Source organism: Archocentrus centrarchus, chromosome 23 (assembly GCF_007364275.1).
Source record: "Archocentrus centrarchus isolate MPI-CPG fArcCen1 chromosome 23, fArcCen1, whole genome shotgun sequence".
NCBI lineage: Eukaryota > Metazoa > Chordata > Actinopteri > Cichliformes > Cichlidae > Archocentrus > Archocentrus centrarchus.
This window is the reverse complement of record NC_044368.1, coordinates 10686424-10710047: the sequence shown is the minus strand read 5'-3', so window position 1 is coordinate 10710047 and position 23624 is coordinate 10686424. Positions and strand designations below refer to the sequence as shown.

General features: G+C 41.5%; 1 protein-coding gene across 1 annotated transcript in view; it reads right to left on the bottom strand.

Moving 5' to 3' along the window:
• Window positions 1–23624, bottom strand: part of tmtc2a (transmembrane O-mannosyltransferase targeting cadherins 2a) — a 57461-nt gene that overhangs the window by 4110 nt on the left and 29727 nt on the right. Inside the window, exons 3-11 of the mRNA XM_030720773.1 lie at window positions 16083–16917; window positions 15071–15185; window positions 14266–14351; window positions 11715–11899; window positions 11390–11468; window positions 9748–9869; window positions 6774–6855; window positions 4625–4739; window positions 2935–2998 (exon numbers count right to left, since the gene is read on the bottom strand). Of these exons, the coding sequence (XP_030576633.1) occupies window positions 2935–2998; window positions 4625–4739; window positions 6774–6855; window positions 9748–9869; window positions 11390–11468; window positions 11715–11899; window positions 14266–14351; window positions 15071–15185; window positions 16083–16917 (1683 nt within the window). The remainder of the gene's footprint in view (window positions 1–2934; window positions 2999–4624; window positions 4740–6773; window positions 6856–9747; window positions 9870–11389; window positions 11469–11714; window positions 11900–14265; window positions 14352–15070; window positions 15186–16082; window positions 16918–23624) is intronic.

Genomic DNA, 23624 nt, shown 5'->3' with positions numbered 1-23624 from the left:
CTCCGAGCCCCTCCCGGATGGCCGCACTCCTCACCTTATCTCTAAGGGAGAGGCCAGCCACCCTTCGAAGGAAACTCATTTCTGCCGCTTGTATTCGCGATCTTATTCTTTCGGTCACTACCCAAAGCTCGTGACCATAGGTGAGGGTAGGAACGTAGATCGACCGGTAAATCAGGAGCCTCGCTTTTACGCTAAGCTCCCTCTTCACCACGACGGACCGGTGCAGCGTCCGCATCACTGCAGAAGCAGCCCCGATCCGCCTGTCGATCTCCCGTTCCCTTCTCCCATCACTCGTGAACAAGACCCCGAGATACTTAAACTCCTCCACTTAAGGCAAGAACTCGTTCCTGAGCCGGAGATGGCACTCCACCCTTTTCCGGCTGAGGACCATGGCCTCAGACTTATAGGTGCTGATTCTCATGCCAGCCGCTTCACACTCGGCTGCGAACCGTTCCACTGCGAGCTGGAGGCCCCCCCGTGATGAAGCCAACAGAACCGCATCATCTGCAAAAAGCAGAGATGTGACTCTGAGGCCACCAAGGAAGAAGCCTTCCGCCACCTGGCTACGCCTAGAAATTCTGTCCATAAAAATTATGAACAGAATCGGTGACAAAGGGCAGCCCTGACGGAGTCCAACACCCACAGGAAACAAATCCGACTTATTACCGGCTATACGGACCAAGCTCTCACTGTGGTTGTACAAGGACTGAATGGCCCGCAACAATGGGCCAGACACCCCATACTCCCGCAGAACCTCCCAAAGAACACCCCGAGGAACACGGTCGAATGCCTTCTCCAAGTCCACAAAGCACATGTAGACTGGTTGGGCAAACTCCCACGCACACTCGAATATCCTTGAGAGGATAAAGAGCTGGTCCAGCGACCAGGACGAAAACCGCATTGTTCCTCCTGAATCCGAGGTTCGACTAACGGACGCACCCTCCTTTCCAGCACCCTGGCATAGACCTTACCGGGGAGGCTGAGGAGTGTGATCCCCCGAAAGTTGGAGCACACCCTCCGGTCTCCCTTCTTAAAGATGGGGACCACCACCCCGGTCTGCCAATCCAATGGCACTGCCCCAGATCTCCACGCGATGTTGCAGAGGCGTGTCAACCAAGACAGCCCTACAACATCCAGAGCCTTCAGGAACTCAGGGCGAATCTCGTCCACCCCAGGGGCCCTGCCACCAAGGAGTTGTTTAACTACCTCAGTGACCTCACCCCCAGTGATGGTCAAGTCATCCCCCTCATCCCCAGACTCTGCTTCCACTACAGAAGGCGTGTCAGTGGGATTCAGAAGGTCCTCGAAGTATTCCTTCCACCGTCCGACTATAGCCTCAGTTGAAGTCAGCAGCACCCCCCCCCGCACTATAAACAGTGTGAGTGAAGCACTGCTTTCCCCTCCTGAGTCGCCTGACGGTTTGCCAGAATCGCTTCGATGCCGTCCGAAAGTCTTTTTCCATAGCCTCACCGAACTCCTCCCACACCCGAGTTTTTGCTTTGGCCACTACCCGAGCTGCATTCCACTTGGCCTGTCGATACCTGTCAGCTGCCTCCGGAGTCCCACAGGCTAACCAAGCCCGATAGGACTCTTTCTTCAGCTTGATGGCTCCCTTCACCTCCGGTGACCACCATCTGGTTCGGGGGTTACCACCACGACAGGCACCAACCACCTTGCAGCCACAGCTCTGAGCAGCCGCCTCAACAATGGAGGTGCGGAACATGGTCCATTCGGACTCAATGTCCTCAGCCTCCCTCGGAATGCTGTCGAAGTTCTGCCGGAGGTGGGAGTTGAAGATCTCCCGGACTGGAGCTTCTGCCAGGCGTTCCCAGCGCACCCTCACAATACGTTTAGGTGTGCCAGGTCTGTCCAGCATCTTCCCCCGCCACCTGATCCAACTCACCACCAGGTGAGGTCATATATGATAATCTTATGTTATCAATTTTAATTAACATGTTTGGGATTTTATGCCTGTCAACCTGTGTTATCTTTGTTAGCTATAGAAATAAGAACACACTATGTCATAACAATGTGTTTTTGTGACAGGATACTAATAACAAAGTGTCTAAAGTTATCATTTAAATTGCTTCTTTGTTAAGTTTTCTGTTATGCGTAGATACAAAAAGCAGCCAATGTCCAATGAGAAACTTTAAAAGAACTACTGTTCAAAATCACTTTAAACAAAATTAGAAGAAGGTCTGGCACCTTGGAAAGAAAATATTAAAAAATGATAGGTGGTTCATGACTTTTGCAAAGTGGTGTATGTCAAAAAAAAAAAAAAAAATGTGGTGAAAGACTGCTACAAAGTGTGTAGCCTTGAAGACTAACACTAGTTAATGCAGTGCAGACAAGATGAGGTCTAACTCTCTCTTACGACTTAACATAAATCCCAGAGCAGGGCATCAGTAAGCACACATAATAAATGACTCCAGGAACCTCCTTCCAGGCCTCATCTAACTACACAGGGGTTCCTATAACTCTAAGTGACCTTCTGCAGACTGGTCCATGCACCCTTTCCCTTTGAAGTGACTGATGTATACTACACAGAGACAGGCTATAATAGCTCCCAACTTCCTCAACCGCTTGTGCAGACATCAGGGGACGTGATCCCTGCAAGGCTCGGGCTGTTTAACTACGCTGTTATGATCAAGTATTTACTCTAAAGTGTGTTACTTCAGTATCAGACAACAGAATCACTGAACTCTCTTCTCTTTGGGATTTTGGTGTTTGCAGTAAGGTAGCAGTTCACAGGCAACAGAACAAAGTTTCCATTTCATATTCAGCAGTATCACTGCTTGCCAGGAACAACAGTACTATAATGTAATGTCAGAATGATGGGTAATACATAGTATGTTGTAAATTGAATTTACAGTGCAGGCGTGTGTGCGCATTTCCATGATAAGTGCTAACAGGCCCACCAGTCCAGGTACTTACATCTGGTCTAAGGCTGGCTGCACGCTCATACTGCCTTTCCGCAGCCTCGTTTAGATTGGCCTGTCTGAAGAGAAAGAAGAGCAGAGGGTAAAAAAAATGTGCACATAATAATGCAATTTTTTAATCACATTAATTCATTCAGTCGTTAAATTCTGCCAGTGTAGGACTGAAAGCTACAATGATGCTTAAAAGTTAAGAACATTTTGCACATATGCTGCACACACAAAAAAAATGGCTTTGGCTAATTTCTGGCATTGACAATTTAGAGAACTGTGCAATTTTATGTAAATACTGATTGACTCATTGAAACCCACCACAAGTGACCATTTATAAACTGATAAAGAGAAGTGGACCAACGGCACCAACAGTCCTCCCTGACATGTTACAGCTGGGTATGTGCAGTAGCAACAGTTAATCTCCTCCACATGTACGCATTATTTATGGAGTACATGAACCGGTCTTGCTGTGCCAAAGTTAACAAAGTCCCTCCTTCCTGACATGTTAATCCACATTTATATGACTTTAAAATACAGGGCATATTAATGGATATCACAGTCATCTTATGGTGTCCTTCCTTGGTCTTTGTTTTGCTTGAGAAAGTGCTAGAGAGTCACTGAATGACAGATAAAGAAACAGGAAGATGGGTTTAAAGCCCAAATCTTTAGCTATCAGAGAAAAAGAAAAGTCATTCTTTCTGTTTCTGGGAAGAAAATTCTGCTCTTTCTAATTGTCAGCATGTAAAATAATGAATAGATTTGTTTGGTAAATCACATCACATCACACAAGTGCTCTACTTGTGTGATGTGTATTTAGCACTGGTATGTGCAGAGCAATTACAGGCAAATCTTAAATCACACTGGATTTGTCAGGTCATTCTTATCATCATGTTTATGGTCAGTCAGTCAATAGCCACACATAAAGGAAGCCCCAGTTGGTAGCTTATCAGCTTTAGCTTTGACAGGTGGGCGTCATATCAATAAAGCCTAATCCTAATCTGTTTGGATTTATGTCCCGAAGGTCTCGGTTTAAAATAACCAGCCGGATCAGAACTCAACGGAACGACCTGTCGTTTAGATTTATCCTTTGGTTTCCTAAAGCAAACCTCAGACAAGCTCTTAGACTTTTAACTTTTTTACAAACCCTCTGTGGTGGTGCATTGAGATGCTTAAGAGCAGTAATGACTTTTCCAGATATGTAGACCAAAAATGAGTTAAGGTTCATCATTCCAATATTCCCCCTCAGTTGCTGGGAGTAGAGGACATTTGCAGTCCCTTTTGACACGTTTTAAGATTTATAAGCTGTTCGAGTACATGGTTGCCAAACTTTGAGGGAAAAATTCTCCTATGGCTTCTTTACAAGTCCTGCACTGAAACCTTGCCACGATGGTCCTGAGACTGCACTGCCGCTTATATATGTAATACATAAAAACTTTTACAGCAGCTTTTCCATTGAGAGGACATTTTACTGTTCTATAACACCGGTATAATTTCTATTTCAAAGGTGGCTTTTAAGTGGCAGTGGTAAAGAACAAAACCCGCAAATGTTGAAGCAGCATGACGGCAAACTCAGCAAATACAGAATTTCCAAAGCACCGTAATTTCTTGAAATATCTACTCATTCAATATTCTGCACTAGTAAGGGAATCCCCACTTGGAAAGAGCGCTGTTTCCAAGTGGGGATTTTAGCCAACCTGAGCATGTGAGCAGCACTGAAGACCACATCAAACTCAGAGTTGTCCAGTTCTGCAGCTCTTTCCGCCATCTCCGCAGCCTCGCCAAGACGGGACTGCTCCAACAGAAATTGCCCTGAAAAGAAAGGAAGACAAGGGTAGCAGAAGGTCTGTGAAGAACCTCTTAGCCACTGTGGCAGAAAAATGAAATGAAGCTTATGCATAAGTTCAATAAGGAAGATCTGTAATCACTCATCTGCCTGCTTCTTGGGTGTTCGGCTGCTAGTCTATTCTGTACATCACTTCCATTTTCCCACATCGTCAAACTCAATACTGACACGGCCCAATCATTTTCTTGCCCGCTCTGAGCATGCAACATTTAGCTAAAAAAATGGCTGTGCCTAAGCATATGTTCATATACAGGATAAAGATAATAAAGCGCCTAGGGCATTTTGTTTCCTTTCCAATTTTGCCAAGCAGACACACAACTGTATTCTTTGGTACTGTGATGCAGCAAACCAGTGGGAGTGGGATGAGATGGGAACATCTTGTAGAGGAGTAATGACAGGTAAAGATGGAGACTGGTGGGTAAAGAAAAGAAGATGAATGGAAGCCGAGAAAGAGATGAGTGCCACAGCAAAGGAGGCAGGGAAAGCGAGAGACGAGTCAGACAGCGACAGACTGAAGGATTGTTGTTTTGCTCAGCAGCGTTTGAGAACACAGATGAGACGCAGGTTTGCTTGCGTTTTTACTGTGGGAGTCTTGCCACCTGGTTCGGCATCCTCGTGTGCCCGCTTCAGTCTCACCACATATGTTACTGAGTGCTGGAAAAGGGGAATGTAGCGGGGGGGGGGGGGGGGCTCCTGCACTGAATGCTTACTGCATTTGCCCGAGCTTCACGGAAACAAAGTACGAAGTACGCTCCAAAGCAGATTACTTAGAAATGGTTCTGCGTTAAAACGCGTTACTGTGAACAATGGCAGGAAAAGGATCTTTGTCTTAGCTTTCACCTTCTGTGTCCTTCCTCCCAGGTGTATCTCTGTGTGTTCATGTGTTGTTCTATAATGTGGACAGATAGCATCACTCCTAACACACTCACACCTGGAGCTCATCCACTGACCCCAGGATAGCAAAGGCAGCCAGATGTACGATAAAGTGGGGAAGCAGCCCAAATAAACATCACCTATTGCAAGAAGCTACAAGATAACGCTGAAAAAAGAAAAAGAGTGTAAGGACTTCAGAAGGGGAAACTGCTTAGTCCAAAGACAGCAGCGGAGCCTTCGTCCCTGACCAATCTAAACTCAAAACCAAAGATATCGCTGCAGAGAAAGCACCAGGAGGAATAAAGGGAGATAAGGAAGAGGAGAAAGGGGCAACGCACAAAGGCGCTTGCAGTGGGATAACACAGAATTCATTTCCTATGAATATCCTGCAGATAGCTCCACGGAGCAGAAGGGAGTCTGTTCCTACAAACTGATATGAAAAGCCACAATAACAGCGGCGCGGGAGGAACGCGGTGTCGTGTTTAACACTCTGTTACCAATCGTAAACTGTGTATTCAGATTCTGCCTTTCTCACTCAGATAAACACAGCATACGTGCCTTTTTTTGTGAGTGTGTTTGCACCATCTGCAAAGCTTCAAACAGCTCTGACACTGCCAGCACTAATAGGAACAGAAAATTAAATGATGGCGCATTACCACCATTGTTTTATGGAACTATAATAAGAGAGATGTGGCATTTCCGGATTATTAACTTGCCAGCTTTAATTCCCCCCCTTAATTCTTATCAAGTTACACAAGCGTGGATCCAGTCTGGTTAATAATATTATTTGTCAAATGACATGGTAAATTTAATGGCACTCTGAAGTCTGGGTCTTGGCTTGTGAAGGGTAAAAATTTATGAGTGAGTGCAGAGCTCACTGCAGCAGAGCCTGATCATTACTGTATTACTGTAAAGCCTTAGAATACTGGCAGCCACGTGCGATTTAGTTGGTAGAAAAACACTTCAAAGTAAATTGTTGCAAAAAATCTCTTCAAAAATGTCCATCAGCTACAGACAGACACTTCTGAAGGCAGAGACGTGCATGCTTTTATAATTAGAATGGCTATTTTTAAAAACAGGCTTTGTTTAACGTGTCTCCAAATAAATCTTTTGATATATTTTCTTACCGTAGTGCATGTAGCAGTTCCCTTTTGTTGGGTCTAGCTGAATAGCTCTCAGATAATATTTCTCTGCTTCCGTCTTCTGCCCCTGAAAAGACAAGAAAACCCAAGTCATTACAACTTGTGGTTGACCATGTTTTGTCAGTTTGTGAGGTTTTTGCTATGGTGCAAGGCCCCCCCCCCCCCCCTTGATTACAATATAAAATGAGAATTGCAGGCATGAAAGAAAGCATACTGGTCTCCAGTCACCTGAAACAAAGGCACTTCCACAGAGGGTAAATCAATATTGCTGCTTTGCCCAGCAAATTATTTCGTTTTTAGCTGTGAAGACATGTACTAAACCTAAAATACAATAGTAAAAGAAAGGGTTAAAAACCTAGGTGAGCGCAGACTTATAAATGATAAAGGTTCTGTACTTCCAACTGCTCCCCTATTCACAAGGGGTCGCCACAGCAGGTAGTTCCACGTGTTTCATTTGGCAGACTTGTTACACCAGATGCCTTTCCTGACGCAACCCCAAAGGGATTTGTGTCTCCTCCTAAGGATCAAACCAGGAAGCTAGGCAAATGGCAACTGTGTAAAACACTATGCTATAGTTCTGACTTGGTTTAAAATGTTTAAGATTCAGAAAATCCAAAAAAATGAAGGTTTTTTTGTTTGTTTCTTTGTTTGCTGACCACCCACAGTATATGCAATATAATTATATATAACATGCCATATGTATAGCTGGGCCTCGTGTCACAAATGCATGCTTGCATTTGATTGCATTTCATTTCATTTGAGGCACGGAAACCCAGCTTCTTTGTATCAGCAGGAAAGCGGCCCCATTAAAGAACACTCTATCTCTCATGCCAAACCGTTAAAGAAAAAAAAACCTCCGAGGTGTTTGTGTGGGTGCACTTGTGTGCAGGCTGTATTGCCTCTCCGTGCATGAGGCTGAATTTCTCCATCTCTTTTGTTTCACGCGTCAGCACCGATTGCTCCTATATCGCCAGCGGACTTGTCATGCAACAAGAAATGAGAGGACAGGGCTCATTAGGCCTGCTTCATTAGCTTCTCCCAATGCCTGCAATCGCTCTAAATGAATGAGTGAATATCAGGCATAGATGGCTTATTTCACATTTTCTTTGGCTCCGTTCTCTTTACATTCAATTAAACCTTTTCCCTAAGCATCTATCAGAAAATACGGTGGTTCAGTCCATTTAGGTAGGAGCAAATCATCATTTAGCAGATTTATGGAAGGGTTCAGGTCGATGGAAAAAGGGACTATTTTCAAACAACTATCAAAAGGATATTTTGTGATTTGTAGCTGGGTAAAAGGTTAGTTTATGTGCTTTATCATGTGGTCCTCCACGGTGAGAGACCATAGTTAGAATTAGCGCCGAATTATCTAAATATACAGCTGAGATTAAAATCATAAGTCAGTACGGTGCTGAATGACCACAAATTTCCTTTGTGCACACCACGCCACACTGACTCTAGCAAGACACGTCTGACAGACAGGCAGGGCTGTAATACAGTGGAAAGAGTAAGGCACATTAGCGGCTTTGGAGTTGCACTTGTTATTTGCTCAGGGATGTGGACGAGTGTAAGGCTATCGGGTTCTGCCTATTATTCTGTGGATTTACATTTGTAGCTTTTTTGTGGGCCACTTTGAAAGTTGAAATGTGGTTGCAGTCGAGCAAAAATATTCCGCCTTTCAAAGAAAAACAGCACACATTGAGTCTCGAGTTTGACCTTTCCTTCCCCTGTCTGTATTGTCAATTGACTCTAGCAGGACGGCCAAAAATGTAGCCGATGGAGTGATTCAATAAGGAAGCAGGGTAATTGAATTATAAGCCTGTCCACTGGCCTATTGTCCAGAGCCCATCCAATCTCATGTTACTTAAGCCCTCTAGTAGTGTAGGTGGCCTCACTGTGAGTCCATAGATCTGGAGCCCCTGAGCACAAGGGAGCAGCGCAGATGTCCGGCCACCCTGGGTGACTCTAATCTGAACCTGCTTAAGGTGTGTGTGTGCTGCATATCTTTAAATCTTTCAGCAAAGGAGGGAACTGGTCAGAGGTAAAGTTTAAGGCCCTTAGGGTTTGCAGCTGCCAGTGTGTATCACTTAGTGCATATAACGGTGTTGTACTGCAGATTCAGTCACGTCTTTATTCAGCACCTGAAGCTGTGGAAGGAAAGAGGTCAACGTCGTTGAAAAGGTTGCGAAGGAAACACAGTTCATCTCTCAAATCTAAACTTGACTCAGCTGTGAACACATCTGTCACATGCATGTGTATTTGTTTTGTTTATGGAATGGGAGAGGTGCAGGAAGCACAGGAAGCGACAGGAAGTTGGGCAAGTTTGCGTGCCCTTGGATGTCTTCTAACACTCCTATGAATATACAGACATTTATAATGAAAGACTGAATAAAAGAAGACACATGGATTATCAGGGTCATCCAATCACAGAGGGATAGCTTTCATCCACACCAGAAAAACTCTCTGACCTTCAGATATCAGCCATGTATTTATGCTGCTCCAACACAGCAGTTTGTTGGCATCAGTCCTGGTCTGGGTCATCCTAAGGTCACCCAAAATCTATTTAACATTTCTGTCTTCATTTTTTTTTTCTTTCACACTGTGTGGAAAACCCTATCCTGCTAGTAGCTGCAGGGGTCACATACAATGATTTTATGCATCCTTGACATCTGACTGAGGAGAAGGACTTGTTTAGCATAAATCTTTCCTACTCAGAAAGCTCATACGTAATAACAGTTAGCACAGCTCTTCAGCCTCTGCAGGGAAATCAATAGGATGGGTTCGCCTTGCTTCAGTGCTCCATAAGTTGCTCTATATGCAATATTCATCACTCCACTGTGCCACTCCAGGTCCCATTTAATTGCACTCTGCCACATAGTTAACCACTGCAGTCATTACTAAGATAATGCTGTGTCTCCTACTTCTTTCTGTGTGAGTGTGTGTCTGTAAAAGAACATACAATGATGGACAGCAGTTTGCCGTAAGTGAGGTGTGCAGGGATGTGGTCAGGCTTGGCCCTGAGAGACTCTCTGTACCAGTGGCCTGCTTCCTCCAGCCTGTTCAGCCTCATGTAGGCTTCTCCTGAAAGAAGAGAGGAGAATGAAAATAATCTATAAAATAAATTATAAAAACGAGTGAAGGAACCTCTTTTACTTTTTTAATCATATGTATTTTTTTAAGATTTTTTTTTTATTTTATTTTATTCTTTACACTTACAAATTCAAAAATGATTTACTCATAAATGCTCTGGTGTGGTCATAAAATCAACAACCCTTGTGGTTTCAGGCTGGAGCAGATTATGCCAGACTTGGCCTCTTATCTTCCCCAAGCACAGAAACATGTGCTAAACCACCTGTCTTAAGTCATATTCACTAACACTTTCAGCCTCCCACTCACCCTGGTGTTTGGACCCTGGTACGCCTGCTTGCATTTACACCTCCAATTTCATAGCTTTTTTCAATGGAAATAAGAACCTGTTCTTAAAGACCTAATGTAAATATGGAACCATATTTTAGAATAGAGCACAACAGTGAGGTTCTGGAGGTAAAAATCCCATTGTCGTAGAATATTACTTTTTGTGTAGTGATTGTCATAAATTTTAATCCATTTTATTTTATGTTTACTCTTTTATTTCAGCATTTTTTATTGCACTCATTTTTTTTAGATGGTCCTATATTATTTACCTTTTAAGGGTGCTTATGAAGTAAGATTTATTCTATTTGATTCTTATTCTTCTGATGTTTTTCATGTTTTTAGTCAATCCATATTTAATTGTTCTGTTTTTTAACATTTGTTCTGTCTTATTATTGGCTTGTCAGTCAACGTGCTGACAAGTTTAACTGATTGACTGACTGACATCTGTTAAATTTGTATTATCTGAATCTCCCTATCTGAGATTAAATAAACAGATAATGATGAAATACTGCTTCTCAAAATAACTGATCCTCAGAATTGATCATTTCAGCAACTTCCACATGCTGGCTAAAGTGACTACAATGAAAACTCAATCTGAATTTTCTCTGGTTATAAAACTCTGAGATATTGCTGGATCTGAGGGCATGGTGTTGGCCCCTAGAGTAAAATGATAGGGTGATGACATTAGCAAAGTATCCCCTTCCATTACACTAATACAAACACTCTTCCCTAATCCCTCTCTCCACCTGACTAAACACACTTCCTATTTTTCCTTAGCCTGTCCAAGGAATTCATGCTGTCATATCGCTGCAATCTCAACTATGTCATCGGGATGAGCTTACAATAATGTAATTAGTGTTACAATAACAAAGAGGGGGGATATGAGCTTCACATCTCTTCAAAATGTGTGCACACATCAAATAGAATAAAATAGAATCCAACAGGTGGTTAAGAGTGTAATCTTACATTACACTGTAATGTAAGATGACACGGTTTTTACTCACATTATTACTTTGTTCTTCACGGTTCGTGCATTTGTAATTATATGGATTAAATGGCAAGCATCAAAGTGCTAATTAACATTTCAAGCAGGAATCACCCAAAGTAGTGATCTTTTTTAATCTTTTCACTGCAGTTGGTCCATTCTGGGTGAAAAAAAAAAAAAAAAAAAAGAAGCAGTAACTCACCCATCATATTGAAAAGGCTGTGTGGTGCAAACTGTCTGGGCATTTTATGCACTGCCTCCTTGAAAATAGACAGGGCCTCCTATAGAGAGAAAAATTAATTTAGCAAATTGAGTTTTTGGTTTGCATCACCATAATGCAGGCTCTGTAACTGAACAGCTAAATCATAAGTGGCAAGAAAATCAAAGTCCTTATGAAAAGCATTACAGAAAGTATTTTGCTCCTTCTCTTTTTATTCATGTTATAAAAAAGTGGGATACAAAGCAAACACTTCTCAGCTCCTTCAAATATTCCCCGGGCCCTTTTCCCACAGACCGGACACACTAACCTCCTGCTGGCCCTGTTCATGGAGCAGTTTTCCCAGGTTGTACAGGCAACTGGTGACGGAGCTCTTGTGAGCATGGGGATCCTTCAAATTCTCATCGGGAATGTCAGCACAAGTAAGGAAGGTACGTTTGGCCTCTTCCATGTGGCCCTGGTTCATCAAAATTATTCCTATATTCAAGTAGGCCGCTGTGAGTTCAGAGGGAAGAAAAAGCAGGTTCAAATAAACGTACACAACACACAACACATTCCCATACAGATCTTTTAATATGTGGGCTAAACACTAACGTTGTGAAAGTGTTTGCATGTGGTTTTTTTTGACAGAATTGAGAGGGGCTGATGTACGGCGTTATTCCCTTTTTGATAAAGTGTCTTCTGATGTACATACAGTAGAAGTTTACATACACTCATCATGGGCATGAATGGCATGGTAATTTGAGGCTTTCAGTTATTTCTTTGAACTGTTCTTTTTCCAGGGTGAAATGATTGTATGGCATGCATCTTTAATAACTTTTAACAAATAAATTGAATTTTGAATTTACACAGGCTCAAATATGTACATAGACCCCCCACTAATATTTGCTTAAAAGTCCGTTTGCGTGTTGAACCTTGACCAGACTCTTTCGGTAGCCATCAACAAGCTTCTGGTATAACTCTGGTGGGATATTCGACCACATTTCTTGGCAGGATTGGTAGAGCTCATATTTTCAATTTTCAATAGAGTTGTAGTTGGGGCTTTGGGAAGGCCATTCCAGAAGCTTTATCCATTCCTAAACCAGTTTTGATGGGTGTTTGGAATCAGTGTCCTGTTGGAACACCCAATTGTGTCCAAGTTTCAACCATCTAGCTGTTGACTTCAGGTGAAGTTGAAGAATTTGGAGATAGTCTTCTGTCTTCATTATTCCATCCAGTTTGTGCAATGTGCCAGTACCACTAGCAGCAAAACAGCCCCAGAGCATGATGCTACCACCACCATGCTTGACAACTGGTACAGTGTTTGAAAGCCTCACTTTTACCTTTACTCCTCCAAACATACCTTTGTCTCATCTGACCATAAAACTTTTCTCCAGGAGGAATTTGGCTTGTCCATATGGGCAGCTGCAAATTTCAGTCAGGCTTGAAGGTGTTGATTTTGGAGCAGGGGCTTCTTTCTTGGTTGGCAACCTTTAAGTCCATGGCAATGTAACACTCACAACACTGAACAATAATGCCAGTGTTCCAGCAGATTCCAGTTCATGGCAGGTTTGAGACTTGATGGTTTCCTGGGTTGTTGAACTTCCTAATCAATTGAATTCAATTTTGTTTTATTTACATAAGGCACTTTATACGGTAAGGTAAAGACCCTATAATAATTACACAGAAAACCCAACAATCAAAATGCCTCCAATTGAGCAAGCACTTACTGACAGTGCAAAGGAAAAACTCCCTTTTAATAGGAAGAAACCTCAGGCAGAACCAGGCTCCCGGAGGGGCAGGTGTCTAATTACACACCAATTTCCTCTCATCTCACGGTGACTCTTTGGATCTTCTTCCAGACCTTAGAAAAGTGGTGATGCAGCTGAATAACTTGTTTGAACTGATGATCTTGGAATCTGAAGTTGTTTTGAAATGGCTCCAAGACACCTTCCCAACTTGTATAAACCTACAATTCTCCTTCTTAAATCTTCGCCATGCTCCTTGGACTTTTCCCTTTTCCTGAGTATAGGTCAATCCAATTAGTGTTGTCAAACAGATTATTTTTATGCTTACAAAGAGAAACTACCAGTTGTAGTCAATCATGATCACTAGCGAGAAGTTAATAGGCCATGGCTTTGTCAAGTTAAAAGATATTGTAGAACCTTCTGCAGCACTTATTAAAAGATGTAAGCGAATGTATACATTTGATCCTGTATTTATACTTTTGAGCCTGTGTGGATTAGCAAAAATCCAGAGTAAATTCAAACTTGTGCTTCCTAACTTTGTTTTTTTTTTAAGTTATTAAGTATGGTGCACAATCATTCCACCCTGGAAAAAGGACAGTTCAAAGAAATCATTAAAAACCCAAAATTACCATGACATCCATGCTCATGATGATCAGTGCAAGTAAAACTTCTGACCACAACTGTAAATATAGGAGTAATAAATGTAGTAAACATAGAGCTTTAAGAGAGGAAAAAGGTGGACGATCTACAAAGAAAAACATGATAATACACCATAAAGGAGACAGAACTCAGGTCAAAGCAGATACAATTATCTTGTTAAAAGTAAGACACATAAATTTAAAAAAAAAGATAAAGCTAGGGAAATAAAAGCAGTGAGACAATGTGTCCTCACTCATAGAACTGTCCTTGAGTAAAAGCCGGAACCCTCATGCGAGCACTCAAGTGTGGGATTGAATCACATTATTTCACCGTCAAGTTGAGTCTGGTCCTTTAAATGACCATGCAAAAAAGAACAACCACCTCAGCAATAAAATGAAAATCTAATTAACCCAAATGTCTAACTGACAGCTCTACCACTCATGCTGACCACCTCACACATCAGTTACAAAATGAGACTCTCCAAGATTGACTTACATGCCAGCGTAGGCCGACTCCCAATGGCCAGTCTGTAATAATGCAGCGCTTCGGAAAAGCGTTCATTCTCCTGCAGGAGCAGACCCCTGATCCAAAAAGAAAGTGCAAAGATGTGAGGCATATTACAACAAGCTGCAGTACAGTTTCTGTTAACTCTGCAGGCAAAGTACGCTTTAACTTCTCATCAAAGTAATGAGTGGTGAAAGTGGCAGGTTTTGCTTTCCGTATCCCATATACTAATTCATAATCCCAATATAGCCAACCATCCATCAAGCTCAAGTAGCACTACTGTTTTAAAGAATGCAAATCACCTTTCAGTTTTCCCTTCTCTCTTTGTTTCTTTGCCAGTTTCTTGGCACCCGTAACTTGAGAAGGAACAGAGAAGTGGGAAGGAAAACAGTGTCTGCATGAGAGTTAAGAGACATGGGTCTGCTATGAGGTTTTGGCATCTGTGACACCTTGTGTTGCAGGATTCTAAGTGTCTTTGTGTTCTCCCACAGACCCTGTAAACCATGACTAATCAAATCAGCAGCAGAAGGTACAAAGAGCCACAAGGGACACACAACTCTCTTGCGTCAAGCCTTGCTCTGTGTTTCATTTGCTTCTTCTCCTGTGTTAGATCTATTCTTGCATGCCCTCTGTAAGTTTTTCCTGCCAGTCACTCTGTGTCTTTATGCTCCATCCTCTCTCCCCTTTCTCTTCCACTGCCGCAACGATCTCAAGTGATGGATGGTAGGAATCAGAACTTGTTTGTGTCAAGACCGTGCAAACACGAGGAGGCGGAACGGGCATCTTTAACACTCACAGGTTATACAGCATGTCAGCCATGTTCCCTCGGTAGTGCAGAGCATTTCTGTATGCCTTCTCTGCCTCCGCCATCTTGCCCTGGTTCTTCAGAACGTTCCCCAAATTTCCCCAGGCTAGAGGAGACGTGCCAGTCAAGAGTTACACAACAGAAAAACATGCAGTTGGTGTTGATTTAAAAACAGAGTCACTGACATTGATTTATTGTTTGAGACTTTCAAAATTTGTTGTACATGGCTTTTTTTTTTTTTCTCTTTAACAAAATAAATCAAATGTCTCAAATGTACTAGCTGTTTCCTTTAGGTAGTGGCAGAAACAATAGAGCCTTAAGAAAATACAGGCTTAGATTTGTGGTGTCTTCATGTACAGAAACAAATGTTAACATAGCACGGAGTCCTACCAAAAATGCAACAACAAAAATGCATTCATGTCTTCATCATAAAACATTCCCCAGTTTTTCTATTCTTTGTTCACCTTCATTTTTAGTAGTTAGCAGTATTCAGTGATGACTTCTACGTCCATTATTATCTTTGAATGTTACCACAACTGTTTACTGAATAACAAATGGATGTATAATGTTGCCCTTATAAGAACACTGCTCCATAGCTGTAGTAGTGGTTGTAGTGGTCAAAAGCTTGGCAGGGTAGTTTTAAGCTTGTAAAATGAATTAGAGCCTGACTGATTTATCAGTGGGCCAATATATATTCTGATATTAACTATTCACTGATATTGGTATCAGCATATCTTAGTAATACTCATATCATCTTAGTTTGGGCTCATAAATGAGTATACATGACAAATCTGTTTATCTTTTGAATGCTGGAAAGAAAGTAGCGGTTGATATATTGGAATATTGGATTTTTACTTGCCAAATATTGGTGTATCAGTATCGGTCCTGTCCCCGTCAGGCTTTAAAATTCACTCATTCAAATTGAGTCCTAGCACTTGAATTTTTTAGGCTAAAAGTAAGGGGATTCCTACTTAGACCTAAAGATAACCAATGGTCTTCTTACCTTTAGCAGGATTCACATTAATCCCAGACTTGTAGAGATTTTCCTCATTGCTCCAGTCTTTGTTTCTCTGAACAGTTCTGAGGCCATTCAGCAGTACCAGACCCATACAAAGACACAACAGCACAGCCTTGCAGCCTCTAGTCCTCAATCTAACAAACAAGGCTCTTGCACAAGCAGCAACAAGTAGACAAAAGCCTATACTGGGAATGTATAGTACTCTCTCTGCAATTACAAAACCCACATAAAAGAATAGGTTGGTGGCTGGGATGAAAGGCAATGAAAGGATGCCCAGTGAAAATAGTACGAGGCTTTCTGTAGTGGGCAGGCATGTCCGTGGAGGGCAGTGGTGCAGTCCAGCTGACCCATTTAGGGTGGTTTTTGGAGACCCTTGATCTGTGTTATGGTTTGTGTCAGGAGCATGGTAACCATTACCATTAGTGATGGATTTCCCATTAGGGACATGGGCCTTCCCATTGGTCTCCTTGGCTTTTGAGGTGGGACCACAAAGGCCAAGCAAAGCCAGAACGATCATTCCAACATAAAAGGCAGCAGTGTGAAGATTCCTCCAGTCGGCCAAGGACCTGACCAAGGGCATGGCATCCATGGACCAATCGAAACTGAGCTTGTCAGGGCAGAGCAGGAGCCAGGCATTGGCTGCTGGCAGGTGGAGGAACGTTAGTGTTCGAGTGAGAAAATGAGGCGAGTCAGCTGCAGGGTTGTCGGAGTTGGAGAAGTTTGGAGGTTTATTGCCCATCCAGTAGAGGCGTGCTGACAGCAGGAACACTCCCCAGGAAGCTAATACGCCAAGACTCAGCAAAACACTGATGTTCTTTTTCTGAAAAACAGGAGAAAAACAATGTTAAAAGGAAACATTTAAATCCCATTTAGGCCAAAGCCAAAAGTTTTTGTCTGTGTTCCAGAGCACCTGATGTACTTTCCTGTTAGATAGTTATTCAAATATATGTCAAATCTTTTCAGTATAATTTATAGATATGCATTTGCTTCAAAATGATTTACTTTATTATCAATTCACTACTACAGTACTGAGAAAAAAGTATATAAAACAGTCCCTGGACTGTTTTTGCCTGGAGCTTAAACCACACTCACGAACTATTTTACTGTAACACTGGCAGACTTCTTAAAGTTAAAATGCACCAAAGCCAGAAACAACACTACTGCAAACTGGTGAAAGACACATTTGGATCTGGAAAGCCGGGCGCTGTCATGAATTTCAGTGTGAGGCAACGGGATTGTTTTTATGATGAAATAATTGCTTCAGATTGAATGTGTCTTATTCAAAGCGATGAAAGATTTTTATTTTGAAATTCAAAATTGGTTTGCCAATAAATTTTTGATGTCCAGAAATTATATTAAAGATAACAAGAGAAAATCCCAAAGTCCAAAATCAAAGAAAAGAGGGAAAAAAAAAAATCAACAGACTTCAAAAAAATGTCCATTTATTAGTATTCCACACACCCCTCAGTTCTGGCCTTGTTGTAGTTAACCCCAAAGTAAATTTGAAGCAGGGGAGGTTTTCCTCCTAACTCTTTCCGCGTTGCAGAGAGTGTGACTGATAATCAGCTTAGGACTAATTATGCGGATAGATGGTGTTTACATCTCATAAGAGCATTAATTCTATAGTATGATCAGCATTATTTTCTGTCACGCAACACCTCTGATTAGACTGCCACATAACAACTTGGCAACCCCTAAAAAGTAAAATGAATAGTATTTTTGTGACCTTTGTAATTTTATATAGCATGAGCTCTGTTGGTTGTGTTGGAGTGTTTAAAAAAATAAAAAAACTTATATGGGATGGATACATGATTTATGATGGTAAAGCCAGATTCGTTCTAATTTAAAAGTCTTTGTATTCCCCTGACTACAATTTGATTTACAGTTTCTAAGACATGACAAGGTTGCCTGATCACACCCAAGAAGTAACCTCCCGTGGCTCCTCTTATAGCCACTTGAGGATGGCTCCAAATGCAAATCAGTTCACAGAGACTGCCCACTTTTGTCTCCATGGAAGTCTGTTTCAGCCTCTGAAAAAAAATTGCCAGGCAGAGCTAAATCAAAATGCATTATTATTATTTATTATCTTAAAATATTGAGTTATATATCTCAAAATTTCAACTTAATAAGTATCTCAAACCCAAACCCAAACCCAAAATTGTTACTTACAGACAGCAAAATACATAAATAAATAAATTTTTTAGTGGCGGAAAATTTTTTCCATACATCGCTCTACTTGCCTCTTTGGAAATTTTTTTACGATTTAAAATAAGGGGCACGGCAGCTTTGATTAACGGTTGTGCCACTTCAGGCTATTGCACCTCGGAGCATTTTTAATGGATTTAGAATATATAATATGGCCTCCTGTGAGGTACAGCTCATTGAAGACATTTGAGTCCCAGTTTTAATTCATATTCTAGTATTTTCTTAGTGCTAATTAGCAGGTGTCTGTATCTTTCCATTCCAAGCTAAACCTGCTAGCTTCAGCTGATAACATTGCACGGCACCATCTTAAAAATAGTCCCCTTTGGCTTCAAGAAACAAACAAGGCACTGGCCAGAAATGCCAAGAATAAGGCTTCAAAATGCAGCATTTAGAAATGGTTATGGAGGCAATGTCCATCTCTAATTTACAGTTTATTATTGGTAACAGACTTGTTAAATTACATTTGCTAGGTGAAATCTGAGGGAGCCATAAGACCAGTGATGCTTTTGAGACACTTTTTATTTGATTTTCTGTATGTCAGATGTGATGCCAGATTTTCTCAATACCACAATTTGACATGAAGGTTTCTGCAATCTATTACTGCTTAAATCTGATTTAGTGGTGTGTTTTTGACAAGATTAAGTCAATCTAACTTCACTGATTATACTTCAAAGTCATATAGTCAAAGACCTTCAGACAGAGACAGCCTGGTGCAGTTCTAACCAAAAAGTGTTTGTTATTCATACTACTGTGTACTGAACATGGCACAACATTATGAGTGATGATCACAGAGTTGCTGCTTGCTTCCTATTTTTTGGAGCCATTTATTATCCAAGCACCGGTGTAATATGAACTCTATTTGAACCTGTCTCGGGGGAATTGAGCTCTGTGTGTGCACACAAATGCATACTCACAGTGCTGTTTATGATGTGTACTATCACTGCCCAGGACAGGAGGAGTTCACATACTTTTGGTCTAATAGTTATATTATCACCTTTATAGCTTTAATATAACTGAAAATCCCCACCGTAGCCCATATAACTCATACTGTTTATCCAGTGTAGCACAGCTTTTACTTTTATCTCCAAGTGAGTTTATACTGCTACAGTAATAACTTACAGTCCACTGTATAATCCACTCCAGATGAACTGCACTATAGACAGCCATTTCTTACAGCTTCACAATGCACAAAGAACAAATCAGCTGTTTCATAAATAAACTGATGAATTGAGCATGCTCGAGTAAACTCATGCATGCTCGTGTTATCCATAGTGCACTCGTGTTAGGATTAGAATAAGAAGCTTAGCATCAACCCTGACCTACCGGCTCCAGTTAAATTGTTGATTTCTCCAGATCTCTTTGGAGATGTTAGATGAGGTAGGAAGTCTCACTACAGTAAATCAGTTGTCAACTGTAGGATGAAAAAGGACCAGGTTAAGGAGTTCTGCATTTAGAGCATTGTGAGAGGCAGTGGGCAACTGACTTGAGGAAAAATTGGATATTGATTCAGACTCCTGAAGGATAAAAACAGAGTGCCTTTTACGCAAGAACGGTGGGATGCGCTTATTGATGGATGAGACCACACTGAATGTCAAGGGAGGAAACTGACAGAAAAGCTTACTTCGCCTCAGTATTAGAAGATGAGCCAATTCCTGCAAGAGAGTCATTAGTGGTATAGCTGAACGGTCTTTATTCTGCTCCTCGATGGCTTGTCTATTTCTAAACTGTTCCTAAATGGTCATTCTACTTTTCAGTGATGGATCAGTGCGCATTCACAAAATCAGAGAGCAAATAACATTCCTTAACAGGTTGATTCTTGAAACAGAAAACCCAACTTTACCCTCTTCACATACAAAATCATTCCCTTTTACAGAGGCAACCTCTAACTGCTATAAAAGACCCTTTAACTTGTCAACTTAGTGGATTTTAATCTACAATTACAGAGTAAACTGCTATTATGTGGTCATAGGAACAGCATCAGGGCATCTTTAATATTTGCCATTTATCAAATTGTGTTACCATTATTAAACTGTTGCTTAATTGTGAGCAATGTCATTGGCAGCTAAAGCTCACAAGTTTTATAGTTGTAAGTAGCTGTAAGGTTGTAAGGCAAAGAAAAATTGGATACATTTTTCAAGGCACATACTTTGGCTCCTGGCAGGGGTAGCCCACGTATAGCACCTTTTTAGACATGTGACAATACTTGCTTCATTAGTGTGGCTACTTCACAGAATTCTGTGGTTCAAACGAAAGACTTTTTCCACTTGCAGTACCACGCATTGTCAACATCAACTCTCCTGAAGCGCCGTATGAGTAAAGTGAATGCTTGTTTTGTGTTCCGACTGCATTTCATTGTTACTTTTCCGCTCCCTCGTTTCGACTCTTTTTAAGCGGGTGCACTGTCAGGAGGCTGTCATGGTGCTTTCCAGTTCACACGCGTGGAACGTGCGCTCGTGTGCCTATTGTAGTATGTTTTGAGTTTAAGTTTCCAAGCAGCCACAGACTCGAAAACCACAGCCTAAACCGCATTGTCACATCTGATGTCAAACCTTGCAAAGGATTTCTGATTAAGCCAGAATGCAGATCTGACTGGGAGCATAGAATAGTGCAGCCTGCATGGCATTTACACTACTTTCCATTGTGTAAGGCCGAGTATACGTAGCAGATAAATGTACACACTGGACATTCAAATAAAGTGGTAGACACTATGTATGACTGGAATACTGTTTATAGTAAAAGGAGTCATTTTGCCTCACACAGCTACCCCAGAGATAGCTGGTCATAGATGGTCACCCTCTGTATTAACCATTAAACAACTTCCTTGAATGGGGTGTCAGTGTTTAAGGCAACACAGATATTCTTGAGGCATGTGAAAGTAAATGCAGAAAGTAGCCCACTGGGTTATGAGTAATGCACAGGGATCCTTATGAGGTGAGCAGACGCGTAGCATAGTCAGTGGTGGGACTGATCTGAGCATATTGAGAATTTACCTTGAAATTCATGAGCTCGAATGTCTGTGCTGGCTCCTATGTGTAAATATTCACTTTTTTAAACCACAACCTGGATTAAGATTACACCGAGAGTCATCTGTGCTATATCTTTGCTTCTCTTTGCTATCTGTGGATTCAAGGCTCAACAAATCCCGGACTTATCACTGTTGTGTTTTTAAAGTTTGAAGGGGTTTTCTGATTTTTTTAAATTTTACCGTTATCAGTCGGAGTGAAATTCCTGGGAACTGCTTCTTACTCCACTGAGAACAGCTGGCATAATCCCCAGCCAGCTGTCAAACGTAGCATCACGCCCGCTTAAAGCATTTGAACCTAATACTCTCCCACATATCTTCTCCACTTTGGATCCTCATTTGGAAATTCAGCATCAATTTCTGAGGCTTTCCCTCAAATACTTTTTTATGCTCTTTTACTTTATTATCCACTTTCTCCCTTGAATTAATATTCTCTCCACTGCTCTCCTTCTGCACATAAAAACGTAGCTCCCAAGCCTTCGTCTTTAAACTGTGCCACTCATTATTAACTCTCCTTTTATGAATCCCAGAAGTGTGTGGTCTGCCTGTTGACATTGTAGCGTGTAGAGTGTTTAAACCACGTTTCAAGAAAAGGCGCCCTACAGCTGACCTCATATTTGTGCTGTTTAAAGCAGCTTTGGACTGACGTAAGACAGCAGGGGGACAATCTTCCGGACTTTTTCTTGTTAAAGGCATGTCCCATTGAACCTGCTCATAACGCTTTCCAACATGCTGGGCAGCTCATGCAGAGCATTTTTTATTTTTTTTTAAATCAAAAGCTTATATTGTTATCCTGTCTGATTAGAAATCTTGAGTTGAAGTTGTGCCTTTGGGGTGATTCTTTCTCAGTGACATATGCGTGGAAAGGCCTTCAAAGTTGTGCACACACTGCGTTTGTAAAAACACACATCCAGCAGCTCTCTTATTTGAGGCATTAACAGTGACATGCTAAACTGTGATGAAAGGTACAATGAGGCATGCATTCGGTGCTTTTTCAAGCACTCTAACGTGTTCTGGATTGTACTGACTTGGCGCAGCTCATCCAAGTCATCAAACAGCAGCATGGCTGGCACTGAAACGGCTGACTTTGATAGAGTGACCCAATTATCTCAATGTTCTCTTCGTGAAAGCCTTGCTGCTGCTGGCACAGAGACCTGTAATGAGATAGGTCACAGGGTGAAGCTTTGCACGCCATCCAGAACAATAGCTGATCAAAGAAGAGGAGCCATCCATGTTCAGTTGACTTTTAAAGAGCTTCCTGTGTGGGTAATGTAGGGTCATCGGAATCAGAAGGAGACGCAGTGAAAGTCAGGGCTCCTTGATGCTGTTCAAGAGCTGTTATGCATCTGATTTAGACTTTAATCATTGATGCTTGTTATTATTGAAGCATCTAAAATGCAAGCTCCAAATATGAAAATTATAATGAGCCTCTTATAAAAGTCACTTATGAAAAAATTATCAGATTTAACTGCCCCGAGGAAATTATGTAAGCCTCTAATTACTCAAATATCTTTTATCTGAATGAAACCCAGATGCAGTCTTTCATTTACACTTAGCCACATACAGTAAACATGCATCTCCAGTAGCTAAAAAAAGCAAATCCATCTGTCTTGATTTTTCCATGCAACATTCAAATAATGCATCCCTCATTTTCAGATGCCAAAATCCACAGAAGTGGTTACCAGTAATTCCTGGTTTTTAGAAACCAGGAATTACTGTTGTTATCATATTGTACCTATGAAAAAAGAAAATGCGTGCCTTTGTTTTTTACAGTAATACAACTTTTGATTGACTTTTTATTTGGTTGTGAAATGATTGTGATCAGACACAATGTTAGCTGTCCAAAGACTTGCATTACCATGGCCTATATTTTAGGTCAATTTAAGTACTTCTAAAGGCAAATTATACATCTATTTCACAGTCCCCATTCTAACAATCATCTCTCCGTGCTTCCAACATCAGCAATCAAGAACTCTTGGGGCCCAAGAGTGTGTGAGGCTGGTTGGTCAGCAGGAGAAGATATCACCTGATGAGGTTTACTTTGTTTTGCTCCAATTGACAACAGGATAATATGTAAAAAATGTGGAGAATAAGCTCCTCCTTCCTAGAAACTCCAGACAACCATAGCAAACTTTAATTCTGATGCTATATTTCCACCATCCTGAATGTATATTCATACACCATTTAGTTTCAAAATACTTGGGCAGTTTTAAACATTTCCACAACCTCTCCTGGTACCTCACTCATTACTAACGATTCAGTAGTCAAATTAATCAGCCCAGTCCATCTTCTGTATGATT